Consider the following 13,005-nt stretch of genomic DNA (forward strand, 5'->3'; position numbering starts at 1 on the left):
CCGTGACGTCGTAAATTAAAATGAGGCATCCAGTTTAGCTACAGCAGAGATGACGACTCTGCGATTCTGAGTCCCTAGCGAGCCCGGGCTAGCGAAAAGTGGGGGCAGAGCGAACTACAACTCCCATCGTGCCAGCGGGCGGTCCCGCCCGTTTTCCCCTGGGAGTTGTAGTCTAACCCCCCCCGCCCCCACCCTTGGCTCCAACAGCAACCTCAGTGCGTGAACTCTGTTTCCCAGAAGGCCTCGCCCGGCCGCCACCGAAGCTGGAATTCGTCGGCTAGTAATTCTCGCCGGCTACTAGAGGAACCTGGCGTGGCCCAGAAGGCTCAGCGGGATTGCAGAGGTTAGTTGCTAAGCAAGGTGGTCTTTGGTCAACTGCCTCCTGGACCAAGGCAACAGGAAGTGAGTACCCCTATTCCGGAAACTGGTTATGAACCCTCCCCGCCCCCCGTCGCCAACACTCCTTCGTCCCCCTAGGTCAGCCTCTTGCCCCATTGCTCTTTACAGGGGTGGAAGAAGGAAGTGTAGCGGGGTAAGGAATGCACCGTCAGGGTCTCTCACAACCCCTTCCCAGCTCTTCTCCTCAACAAACAGTACCTGGGATGGAGCCCTAGGGTAATCGCAGCCACGGGATGGGTCGAGGCGAGAGGCCTCCGGGACCACACTTCGGCCTTTGCCCGACCTTCCACAGCTTAAGCGAGGAGAGCCCGCCAGCCGTAACAGGGCGTTAAAGCCCAGGGGAAGATTGCTCCTAATGACTTCCTGCCTTCCAGCCCTCAGATTCATCGCTACCCCGAGGCTAAGCGCCATGCCTCATATTGACAACGATGTGAAACTAGACTTCAAGGATGTCCTTTTGAGGCCGAAACGCAGTACCCTTAAGTCTCGAAGTGAGGTGAGCAAGCTTCTCTACATGCTGTTTCTTGACCCCACGCTCCCGATGGGCCACAACCAAGAAAGATGCCTGTCCTTGTCCTAATATGGTACGTGTGGATTAATGAAATGCTCAATTTCCTGTTCATATCTGTAGGTGGATCTCACAAGATCCTTTTCATTTCGGAACTCAAAGCAGACATACACGGGGGTTCCCATCATTGCTGCCAATATGGATACTGTGGGCACCTTTGAGATGGCCAAGGTTCTCTGTAAGGTAGGGCTTTCCTCATGCCCCATTCCTATTGGTGACCAGTTAGCCCAGCTGACTGCAGAGGTGTTTGCATCCCCACACCCATGCCCAGTCAGCTCTCTAGCAGTTAGCAGTCAGGATGCTCTGATTTACGTTTTTTTCCACTACTAAAGTCCTTTTTTCCGATAAGTTCAAAAGGCTCTCTGAATTAGTGTGATTCAAAGCTAAGTTTTGCTCCCATATTTCTGATATATGAACAGAATTTTCCCTTTTGTCCTGTCTAGCAGTTTGTACACCTTGCCAACTTTTCCCACCACCCAGGTCACCCCCTCCCAGTCACATGCATCCCTTCAGTTACACGATTGTCCACATTAAGCTTTCACTATTTTAGTCCAGAAACTAGTTTAAGCATTCAAAAATCCCAACTAGAAGATCCTAGTAGAAGCAGCTTATTAATTTTCTTTAATAAGAACAATTCATTAATAAAATAATACTTCTGCCATTCTTTTTTTTTTTTTTAATCTTCCTCTTCTTTAAGTCCTAGGTTCCTGGGAGTTTCTGGGATGTGCCCCAAATGGGATGTGTTTTTCTTATATACAAGTTGTTCACTTTGAAATGGAAGATGCTGCTCCTATCAGTACTATTACCTGCCTCTATACTTGTTGCTGAGAAGGTAGAGAGTTATCTGGGCACTCTGAGAACATGCACTCTGCTGGTTGATCCATGTAGCCCTGGTTGATGAATTCTGCTACTGTTTGTGGCTCCATTAGTCTTAAGGACTTCATATCCTTTTTTCTATTTTTGATTGCTATGTCTTTGTGGAATGTCTTGTCATTTCTTTGAGGTTGATAGTTATGCAGTTTTGTTTTTACTTTATTTGTATTGCCATTCAGTAACTGCCTAGGAATCTTGCTGTTGCCCACTGTCCATCTGCCCTGACCAGTAGAATTCAGAAATGGTGACTCTGACTGCAGAGTTAACAGACATGCTGTAATACATGAACCTTTTTGGGGACTGTCTTGATGCTTTATGTGGAGCCTGGCTTTCAGTATTGCTGATGAGAGGTAAAGAAATCAGGTTTTAGAGATAAGAGCCAAGTCTCACTGTAATAAAAAGATTGGATGCAAGCAAACATCTTTTTTTAAGCTTGGTATGTAATCTGATGTGCTCATCATGCCACACTGTGCTAGTATATCTCCAACGTCTGCTGACTTCCTATCCTATAGTGATTTTTCTTTGCTTATCAGTATGTTGATGATAGAATGTTGAGAAAGCAGAATTCGATACCAGCTTTAGCTAGACAGCGTTGATCTCTGAGTACGTATGTAGAGCACTTGCTTGTTGCTAGCTAATACATGACTTCCTTGGGTTTCTTGTCAGTTGCAAGATTTGTGCTGTTTCAGCCAACTGCCGCCTCTTGTCTGTTTGCATGTAGACATGTAAAGCACAAACACCAGCATTCACAATGGCCTTTGAATGCCTTCCTCAAAGTATTGGGATATTGTTTGCAATTTGTTGAGCTAGAGAATATGAGCTTGATGAGTCATTATATTTTTGAACTTTATTAAAATGGACTGAATGAAACAGATTTTTTAGCTTGATCCATGTCTCCAACTAGGAAATTTGTCCTTTTTTCCACTAGAGATGGAGACAGGATAGGGTAGCCCCTTATCAGCTCTTATCAACCTTAAGCCATTACCTTTGGTGAACATCCAGACCTACTGAATTACTGCTGGTAAATGAACAAGGACATAACCAAAAATAGTTCAGTACTAGGTTACCTTAGGAGGAGGGGCTGAGTCAGTGCAGAGAAACACAGGTTTCATCCAGCCTCTTCATGGTTCTTTCATGTCTGCCGTCTGTCCCACTGCACCAGCAGCTTGTCAGCTTTTAAGTCGGAAGCAGTGAATGTGCTGGCAGATGAAATCCAACCCAGATCACTCAGTACTTGGGTGGGAAATCTGACAAGTACTAGCTTATGGTAAAAAGCCCTACTGGTATTTGTAGAGAGAAGAAAGGTTGAACTCAAATCCCAGCTCAATCTGACTTCTTCGACTTGTTTCCTCCCCAACTTCAATCATGTCCTCCCTCAGATAGGTCTGTTTCTAGAAAAAAAGACCTTAAAGTTTTCTCCCTTTGATGCTGCTTTGTCTTCTCCCCAGTTCTCTCTCTTCACTGCTGTCCATAAGCACTACAGCCTTGATCAGTGGCAAGAGTTTGCTGGCCAGAATCCTGACTGTCTTGAGGTAACACTGGGCATACCCTGCGCCCTTCCTTATCCCAGTTTTTCAGCAATTGTACTTTGTCTTTCTGGGGACCAACCCTCACCACTGAGCCACTGGCTGCCCACCAGATCATCTCTGATATGCCAATGGCTCTGTTTCTCCCACAGCATCTGGCTGCCAGCTCAGGCACAGGCTCTTCTGACTTTGAGCAGCTGGAACAGATCCTGGAAGCTATTCCCCAGGTGAAGTATATATGCCTGGATGTGGCAAATGGCTACTCTGAACACTTTGTTGAATTTGTAAAAGATGTACGGAAGCGCTTCCCCCAGCACACCATCATGGTATGTTTCTATTATAGTCGGTACCTTTTTATCTTTTCACTTTCCTGCCACTCTGTTTTGCTACATCAGTCCATTTCTCCTCTGCTGCATTATGGTATTCCTAGTCCATTTAATCATGATACTGGATGATTATCCATAGTTCTAAGCTGAAAATGTCTATTTGGTCAGTGTAGTATGTCTGACCCTTGGTTCATAGTCTTTGTAAATCTAGTGTCCCTGATGTCACTCACCAAACCATGATGGAACATCTGTGCACTGTACATACCTGTGATACATAGACATCTGCCCACTGAAATGGACACATACTACAATCACATAAAAGGGGTCACATGAAAAATGATTTATTTTTTTTACAAGCTTATAAGAGTGGCCCTCATTTTCTTCACAGCATTGAGGGGTGTGTCTACTGACCATCAAAAGCCAATACAACTGGTCAAATGGGTCTTTAGCCTTCCCTGAAGCCAGACAGGTTCTATGACAGAATGGCTTAAGGACAGTATATGTTTGGGTCTCTTGAGGAAGGGGAGCTAAATCTACTGTAAATCAGATGTGAGCCTGGTCCAATAGTTCCCTTTGCCTCACTGAATGCTCCTCCATGCCACTTCATGTGTCCCTGTTGATCATAGCACCTTGTTGCCTTAGAAAAGTGCATCATGGACCTCGGCTTTACCCTAGGTTCAATGGTGACATTGGCCACTCACCCCCTACCTTGGTTTGGTGTTGGGGGAATGGGTAGGGAGCAGGGTTCTCTGAAGTGGCTAGTGTAAAAGCCCTCAGAGGGCCCAGTAGAGGGGACCTAGGTATCCTTTCTTTGTAATAATGTTGGAAAGTCACGGTCCACACATACTGTATGTGACAATACATGACCTCCTGTTTCTGGTCTTAAGGATGCTGTATTTCAATTGCTCTGTCACAGGCAGGGAATGTGGTAACAGGAGAGATGGTAGAAGAGCTAATCCTTTCTGGGGCTGACATCATCAAAGTGGGAATTGGGCCAGGTAAGCTGGTTCACTGGGGCCACTGGCTACCCCTTCAGTGGCAAACACCTGTGGAGCACGTCATTCTCAACCTTGTCATGTTCTTCCTAGGCTCTGTGTGTACTACTCGGAAGAAAACTGGAGTGGGGTATCCACAGCTCAGTGCAGTAATGGAGTGTGCAGATGCTGCTCATGGCCTCAAAGGCCACATCATTTCAGTAAGGCTCAAGGGCAGGGTAGGGTATGAGCTGGGTTTCTGCAGGGTATGGAGGTGGCAGAGATGGATTAGAATTCCTGGGTTTGGCTGGGCGCGGTGGCTCACGCCTGTAATCCCAGCACTTTGGGAGGCTGAGACAGGTGGATCATGAGGTCAGGAGCTAGAGACCATACTGCCTAACATGGTGAAACCCCGTCTCTACTAAAAATACAAAAAAATTAGCCGAGCGTGTTGGCAGGCGCCTGTACTCCCAGCTACTCGGGAGGCTGAGGCAGAAGAATGGCATGAACCTGGGAGGCGGAGCTTGCAGTGAGCCGAGATCGTGCAACTGCACTCCAGCCTGGGCGACGGAGCGAGACTCCACCTCAAAAAAAAAAAAGAATTCCCGGGTTCTTGTTGGCTTTGAGTTGGGCTGTTGGGATATCGCTGAGGGCTTGGGAAATCCATGTTGTGTTCATAGTGCTCTTACTTTGCAGGATGGAGGTTGCAGCTGTCCTGGGGATGTGGCCAAGGCTTTTGGTAAGAAGCTTGAGGGCACGGAAGGATGATTCTATACAAGAGGATGAGTCACCTCTGAGGGTCTAAGAGAGGCTCAGGAAGTCATTCAGATTATTTCATAATATGAATTAGTGACTCTGAAGTCTATGGTATCACCTGGGGCAGCCAGCAGGGGACATCTGAGATTCCAAGTGTGGGCCAGGGCCATCTGACCATCTCCTAGATTGCTGCGCAGTACAGACTCCTGAGCCCCAGCCATACCTAAAAATATTAGGTGCTGAGGAATGGGACAGCACATCTGCATTTTTCATTTTGCACAGCTTCCCAGGAGACCATTACTCCCATTAAAGTTGGGGATCTTTGCTCTTGGGACACATGAAATGAGTCTTACTTAGCTGGGCACAGTAAAATGAAGTGACCAGACGATGATGGTAAAAACAGCAAAAGGAGAAAGCGAAAGCCAGGCAGGGACTCTCCAGAGGCTCTTTTTTAAATCTTGGGGAAATCATACCCACTGAGGAATAGAGGCCAGAGCAGATCAGACCTGCATGGATTGTGGGTCAGCTAGGGAAGCAGAAAGAGGAAGATGCTGGGATCATCGTCAGGACTGAGAATATGGTGTGAGTTGCTTTTGAGGGTGGCCATATGAACACCTTGGCCAGATTAATCTCTTTCCCCTCTGCATGATGGTGGCAGGGGCAGGAGCTGACTTCGTGATGCTGGGTGGCATGCTGGCTGGACATAGTGAGTCAGGTGGTGAGCTCATCGAGAGGGACGGCAAGAAGTACAAGCTCTTCTATGGAATGAGTTCTGAAATGGCCATGAAGAAGTATGCTGGGGGCGTGGCTGAGTACAGGTATGTGTGGAGGCCCAGGAGCTTAGTAATAGTATGGAGGCAGAACTCAGGGCTGCTGAGAGGGGGATGGTACAGTTCTGAGGAGAAGCATGGTAAACCAGGGCTCAATGCTAGGGTCTAGGGAAAAGTCCCTGGACTTAAGGAATCCAGAAGGAGGAGATAATAAAGTTTTTCCTACTTTAAGAGCCTCAGAGGGAAAGACAGTGGAAGTTCCTTTTAAAGGAGATGTGGAACATACCATCCGAGACATCCTAGGAGGGATCCGCTCTACATGTACCTATGTGGGAGCAGCTAAGCTCAAAGAGTTGAGCAGAAGAACTACCTTCATCCGAGTCACCCAGCAGGTGAATCCAATCTTCAGTGAGGCGCGCTAGACCTGGGCAGTTCTACCCTCCCAAGGCACAAGTACTCTACCATGGGGCATCCCAAGTGGGCTCCTCACCCATCCCAGCTACTGCAGCTCTGTATTACTTTGTCATTTCCTGTTGTCTCACTCCTGAGGGCTCCTGCAGTAACTCTGTACTTCTCTATCTGCACACACAAAATGCCCAAGACACTCACTGGGGAGGAAGCAAGGAAGAAAACAGCCTGAGAAAATGACGCAAGATAATCAAATGGGAATCTGGGGACCCAACATCCTGAAGATTATTCAAAGGAAAAAATGCTGGTCTCTTATATGGCCTTGGTCTAGAGGAGGCAGGCTTTTAGAATCATGTTTTGTTAATCTGCTTCACTAAATGGGACCTTCACATATCTAAAAAGCTCTGAAGTGTTTGTATATTTGAAATACCTCAATAAAGAGCTCATTGACTGTAAAGAGATGCTGGGGCTTTCTGTACAAGGCTAGCATCTGGATGCTGTTGCAGAGTGGGTGGTGGTAGGGTCAGCACTGACCCAGTGGGGTCATGAACAATGAGTATTATTCCCATGAAGTATCTCCATTCTAGTGCCACCACCCCCAGATAATCTGGCAGCATGAGAATTTACAAAGTATATTCTGGCATTAGGACACATATTTCCAGAATACCAAAGGACATTTCTCTTCCAGGCTCTCAACCTTGCTAACCCTTTTAGGCACAGCTGAACAACACTTAGCAAGGGAAGTAAAAAAGGCAAAGGGATCCTTCCAGTTTGGAAGGGCCAGTTCTGTTTCTAAGGAATGGCCTATGCTGACCTTACGGAAACCTTAATTCCCCTCCTTCACATCAAGGCAGTATTTTAACAAATCCAAAGTTTAATTATTAAGCATTACAAATACTTTTAGCAGTGTAGTCAGGCAGTCCAAGCCTGGACTTCAACTCCATTCCTACTAAACTACTTGCAGAGCTGAAGTTTAGCTGAAGGCAGGAGACAGGCAGAGTACAAAGGGCATTTTAGTTCTATCACAGGGGTCTAGAGCTGTCTCTACAGTCATAGGAAGGAACAGGCATGGCACCATGGCCAGAAGAGGGTAGGTATTCACAGAAAGTGGGGATCAAGGTGTCAAACTTTGTCTTCTGATAGTTTTCCAGAGATTCCTGTACAGAAGGGAGCAGGGAGATCCTACCATCTGAAACCATTCCCTGAGCCCTCCGAATTCTGAAGCATGTGGATTTCTCAGTCTTGTTCTACCCATCCGCCTTCCCCAGCTTTCTGCTTCTTCCTACTCACCTTTCCTTCCCCCTGGCCATTTTCTTCCTCATCAGAGTCTAAAACCAAGTCCCCTATGGTAATGATGGAGCTGCACAGAGATGGAGGACACACTGTAGGAGGGAAACCAGAATCAAACTACTACTTCTAGATGAACACAGGCTCTTGAGAGTCTCCAAGAGAGGAGGCTGTTAATCCAATCCTGACTCAGACTACCTACCTGGCTTCTTGGCCCTAGGAGGTAATAATGATAGTCTCAGGGGGTCCATGTAGCAATCCAAGCAATTCCTGAGGTGAGAGCAAGCAAAGAGGATAGGATGAAGGGAAGGCAGGCAAAGAATGTGCTCCTAGTAAAGAGAAGCAACTCTGTTCCACTCACTCCTTTTGCTCTGTGGCAGGCAAGTCAACTGGGTTCTCCTTCAGAGCCCTTCCCCCCAGGGTCTGGCATGGACTCTTAGACTTCCCAGTAGAGGCTGCTCTTGTGCCCACGGCTAGGTCTGCTGTGTATATCACATGTTCTTCCTTGCTCTCAGGCTTAGATATGACCTGGGTTGGTGAGCCCAGATTCCTAAAGGGAAACAGCATGACTGTGGGGCGCTCCTTATGGCCTCCCCTAGTGGACGCCCATTGGGACTGGACTCTTCGTCGGCCTAAAGGGGCCAGATTGAAGTGGCGGCCAGCTAGAGGTTCTGGGTGCGTCCTTGAAGATGGTCCCTGAGGAAGACATGGGCCAGGCTTGGTTTTTGGCAGAGGATTGTGGAGTGCTAGTCTTTGTTGCTGAGGAGGATTCTGTTCCATGGGCTCAGCCAGGTTCACTGAGTCAGTAACAGAGCACTCTGAAAAAGAAAATGTGGCCCCTTATAAAGAGAACAGATAGTAACAGAATAACTGCTTTCTTATGCCTGGAGCCCATGGAACCATTCCAATGGACTGCCTCAAAAGGTCTCATGCTAAACACTACACCTCCAAATTCCCAGTACCTGGAAGTGGCCACCCCATGTCCACACCATATTGTCTCCAGGCAAGAGAAGAGGTGATAGAGACTCCAGGCTGCATCCAACTCAGCACATCCTGAAGCTGTGGGCAGGGATAGAGGTATAAAGACCACAGTCCTTCATACAACCACCCCACACTCTGCTCTTACATGTTTTGCCCCAATGAAACCTGCTGTGCCTGCGGTGTAGGCAGTGCTTTCTCCAGCTGACACAAGTACTCAAAAAGCAGCTTTTCCATGGCAGCCAGAAAGGGTTCCCCATATTCTTGTTCAAGTTCCTGCAGCAGAGGAGAGTAGGAGATCAAAAGTGGGTTAGTGGCCAGGCATGGTGGCTCACGCCTGTAATCCTGGCACTTTGGGAGGCCGAGGTGGGAGGATCACTTGAGGTCAGGAGTTCGAGACCAGCCTGGCCAACATGGTGAAACCCCATCTCTACTAAAATACAAAAATTAGCTGGACATCTATAATACCAGTTATTCAGGAGGCTGAAGCAGGAGAACCGCTTGAACCTGGGAGGCAGAGGTTGCAGTGAGCTGAGATTGTGCCACTGCACTCCAGCCTGGGCAATTGGCAAGACTCCCTCTCAAAAAAAAAAAAAGGTGGGTTAGAGAAAATAGTCACATAATAGCCTTCAAACCAGTCTCACCTGCAGCTTCGAGGCCAAATCCACAGGAGCCTCTGACAGCTGCTTCACCTGTTGGTAGAAAGTCTCCTGTGCCTCCAAAATCTTCCTCAGATCCTGCTTTGTCTGTTGAGGATATAGAAGACAGAGAAGTTAACACCAACATCCAGTAGACAGGAGGAGCAACTTTGCTGCACCAAGTTGAACTGGGGTCAGGGCTTGTTCCGGGGATTACTCACAGCCTTGGGATCCCGCACTATAGGTCCAGATTCTGGAAAGTGGTGATTCAGGGTTTTCAGGACTTGGGCCCAAGGCCGGCCCTGCAGGATCAGCTCCACCACCACCTGTATGGTACTGAATTCAGAATCCCCACTTCGGGGCAAGCTGACCTTTTCCAATTAGTCTCATCCCCAAGCTGTGGGCCCTTGTCAGGTGCTCGCATCCCGCCCCTTTCTCTCCCCTACCCGGTCCTACTTGCTCCAATACCTTGGCCTTTAGGCCCATACAAAGGCGTTCGTGGTGCCGGTAGCGAACCAAGCCAGGGGCAACAGAGCGCAGAGATCGCAGAAACTCCAGTACTCGGGGAAAATGTTCCACACAGCGTCCGCGAACAACCTGCCAGCTAGCTGCGGCGGCAAAGCGTAGAGCTGCAGGACCGGCCCCCGGGGGCGTAGCCATGGTCGGCGGGCTCCGCCCTGAGGCGGTCCCTCCAGGTTCCTCACCCGGATGGGTGAGGCTTTCCGATCACTCCTAGGGGCGGGGCTTCTGGCAACACTCTGTGGCTCGGGTTTGTCGGCTCTGGGTACCTCGCGATCCGACTCGGCTCCCTTCCATAGGCCCCCAGAATTCTGGGGGAGGGGGTCTTCTGGCTCAGGCTGGAGGAGTCTGAGTGGAAAAGCTGGCCGTCCCAGTGGTACTGGGTCGCTCAGCTTTAAACGCCGCCTCTGTCTCGAGCCCGAGGGTGCCTCACTTCCGGCTCCGCTACTAGCTTCCCTTGCCCCGGAAAAGGGCGGTAAGAGGGAGCCAATGGGTGGCCACAGAGGGAACTGTGACGGTGCGTCAGAAGGCCACGCCCCAGCGGATCTGGCGCTGCCTGCTCGCTGCGCCCTGCGCCCTCTGCTGGCTGACTTGAATTGGCCGCCGAGGCTGTTGTGGCCGCTCGTCTGGGTCCTCCTATCCTCGATTTCTTCTGCGGAGAAGCCCCGTCACTCCCCTCGACTTCCTAGTGTGTGAAACGAGGATCGTGCCACCGCCTCTTCCCACTGTCTTCACCCGTCGAAATTCAGTTCCTTAAATCCCAGACCCGAGCCGGCGTCTACAAAGCCTTCCCCTGCGCGCGTCGTTTCCAGTAGGAATTCGACTGTTCCTTTTATAAAACAGAAGAGGGCTCCCGCCCTTAAAAAGTAAAATACAGGCCGGGCGTGGTGGCTTGTGTTTAATCCCAGCGCTTTGAGAGGCCGAGGCAAGAGGGTCACTTGAGCCCAGGAGCTCCAGACCAGCCTGGGCGACATGAAGAATGAAACCCCGTCTCTGCTAAAAATACAAAAATTAGCCAGGCGTGGTGGCAGGCCCCTGTAAATCCCAGCTACTCAGGAGGCCGAGGCCAGGAGACTGGAGGTGGCAGTGAGCCGCGATCTTGCCTCTGCTTTACAGCCTGGGGGACAGAGGGACAATCCCTCTCAAAAAAAAAAAAGGAAGAAATAGAATACAGGCTGGGGGGGGGCGGGGCACGGTGACTCACACCTGTAATCCCAATACTTTGGGAGGTCGAGACGGGAGGATCGATCCGCTTGAGCCCAGGAGTTCCAGACCAGACTGGGTCACATGGTGAGACTCTATCTCTACTGAAAATAAAAAAAACTAGCCGGGCGTAGTGGCACGTCTGTAGTCCCAGCTACTCAGGGGGCTGAGGTGGGAGGATTGTTTGAGCCAGGGAGGTTGAGACTTCAGTGACTGCACTCCAGCCTAAGTGATAGAGTGAGATGGGGTCTCACACACACACACATACACATTAAATGGTTTCTTGTTTTAGGATTCTGTTGTGCACTGAACTTGTCAGCCCCTTAATGTAATTGACTGCTCTCCTTGACTGTCTCTTTGTCATCCTTCCCGGTGCCTCTCATTTCCATCAGCAAGCACAGAACCTAACACACAGCTTACACTCCTTAGTTGTTGGCTGGATTAGTTGCCTGCCTTGACCACTTTACAAGGATTTAGTGAAACTGCTCCGTCTTTAGCCCATGTCTTCCATTCCCAGAGATAATGATTCACACATCCTTGTCTCCGCCCCAGATGAGTCTCAGCTGATCCGCCCATTCAACTGCCTAAGAAACACCCAGTCCCAAAGTACCCCAAATTGGATATGTGTGAAATTGTAGTTATCTTCCTTTTTTCCTTTATTTATTCCTTTTCTAATGTTCTTTCTTATGTAGATCTGAACTTCTGACATGTCGTTTTCCTTTTTTTTTTTTTTTTTTTTTTTTTTTTTGAGATGGAGTCTCACTCTGTCGCCCAGGCTGGAGTGCAGTGGAGTGATCTCGGCTGACTGCAAGCTCCGTCTCCCGGGTTTACGCCATTCTCCTGCCTCAGCCTCCCGAGTAGCTGGGACTACAGGCGCCTGCCACCACGCCCGGCTTATTTTTTGTATTTTTAGTAGAGACGGGGTTTCACCGTGGTCTTGATCTCCTGACCTCGTGATCCGCCTGCCTCAGCCTCCCAAAGTGCTGGGATTACAGGCGTGAGCCACCACGCCCGGCTTTTTTTTTTTTGGAGGTGGGGAGACAGTCTTGCTCTGTTGCTCAGGCTGGAGTGCAGTGATCTTGGCTCACTGCAACCTCTGTCTCCTGGGCTCAAGTGATCCTGCTGCCTTAGCCTCCCGAGTAGCTGGGGCTACAGGCATGCACCACCATGCCTGGCTCATTTTTTTCTATTTTTTTTGGAGAGACAAGTCTACGTTGCCCAGGCTGGTCTCGAATTCCTGGACTCAAGCCATCTTCCCACCTCGGCCTCCCAAAGTGTTGGGATCACAGACATGAGCCACTGCATGCAGTCCCCAGCTAATTTTTTAAAAAATATTTTTTGGGTGCTGACGAGTTGATGAGTGCAGCACACCAACATGGCACAAGTATACATATGTAACAAACCTGCACGTTGTGCACATGTACCCTAGAACTTAAAGTATAATTTAAAAAATATGTATTTTTTGGTGGGTGTGGTGGCTCATGCCTGTAATCCCAGCACTTTGGGAGGCTGAAGTGGGAGGATCACTTGAGGCCAGGAGTTTGAGACCAGCCTGGGCAACACAGTGAGACCCTGACTCTACGAAATAAAAAAAAAATGTGTTTTGTAGAGAAGGGGTCTCTCTGTGTTGCCCAGCCTGGTCTATCTTCATTTTTTGTTTTTGGTATTTATCCTGCTTGGTATTCTCTGAGCTTCCTGGATCTGTGTTTTGTGTCTATCATTAATTTGGGGAAATTCTCAGTTATTATTGCCACATTTCTTCCGTTCCTTTGTTTTTTTC

At 48.8% G+C, this 13,005-nt stretch overlaps 2 protein-coding genes across 13 annotated transcripts; one reads left to right on the plus strand and one right to left on the minus strand.

Annotated features, from left to right (window-relative positions):
* Positions 1 to 25: 25 nt before the first annotated feature.
* Positions 26 to 7,057, plus strand: GMPR2 (guanosine monophosphate reductase 2). Of its 12 annotated transcripts, none has more exons than XM_007986313.3 (10): positions 26 to 343; positions 774 to 895; positions 1,031 to 1,150; positions 3,289 to 3,372; positions 3,519 to 3,692; positions 4,609 to 4,690; positions 4,781 to 4,887; positions 5,363 to 5,405; positions 6,081 to 6,240; positions 6,425 to 7,057. In XM_007986313.3, the coding sequence occupies exons 2-10, from the start codon at positions 809 to 811 to the stop codon at positions 6,612 to 6,614; spliced, it is 1,047 nt and encodes a 348-aa protein (XP_007984504.1). In that variant the 5' UTR covers positions 26 to 343; positions 774 to 808; the 3' UTR covers positions 6,615 to 7,057. The 12 variants fall into 12 exon arrangements, with proteins under 12 accessions (XP_007984504.1, XP_007984503.1, XP_072866947.1 ...); XM_007986312.3 differs by having other exon boundaries at positions 167 to 402; XM_037985552.2 differs by having other exon boundaries at positions 190 to 402; positions 6,463 to 7,057.
* On the minus strand, positions 4,018 to 10,480 carry TINF2 (TERF1 interacting nuclear factor 2). Its single transcript, XM_007986318.3, has 9 exons — positions 9,972 to 10,480; positions 9,725 to 9,829; positions 9,510 to 9,611; positions 9,034 to 9,141; positions 8,850 to 8,946; positions 8,249 to 8,705; positions 8,090 to 8,157; positions 7,891 to 7,982; positions 4,018 to 7,757 (listed from the first exon to the last, which is right to left on the minus strand). The coding sequence occupies exons 1-9, from the start codon at positions 10,161 to 10,163 to the stop codon at positions 7,623 to 7,625; spliced, it is 1,356 nt and encodes a 451-aa protein (XP_007984509.3). The 5' UTR covers positions 10,164 to 10,480; the 3' UTR covers positions 4,018 to 7,622.
* Positions 10,481 to 13,005: the final 2,525 nt, after the last annotated feature.

Source organism: Chlorocebus sabaeus, chromosome 24, assembly GCF_047675955.1.
Source record: "Chlorocebus sabaeus isolate Y175 chromosome 24, mChlSab1.0.hap1, whole genome shotgun sequence".
Lineage (NCBI taxonomy): Eukaryota > Metazoa > Chordata > Mammalia > Primates > Cercopithecidae > Chlorocebus > Chlorocebus sabaeus.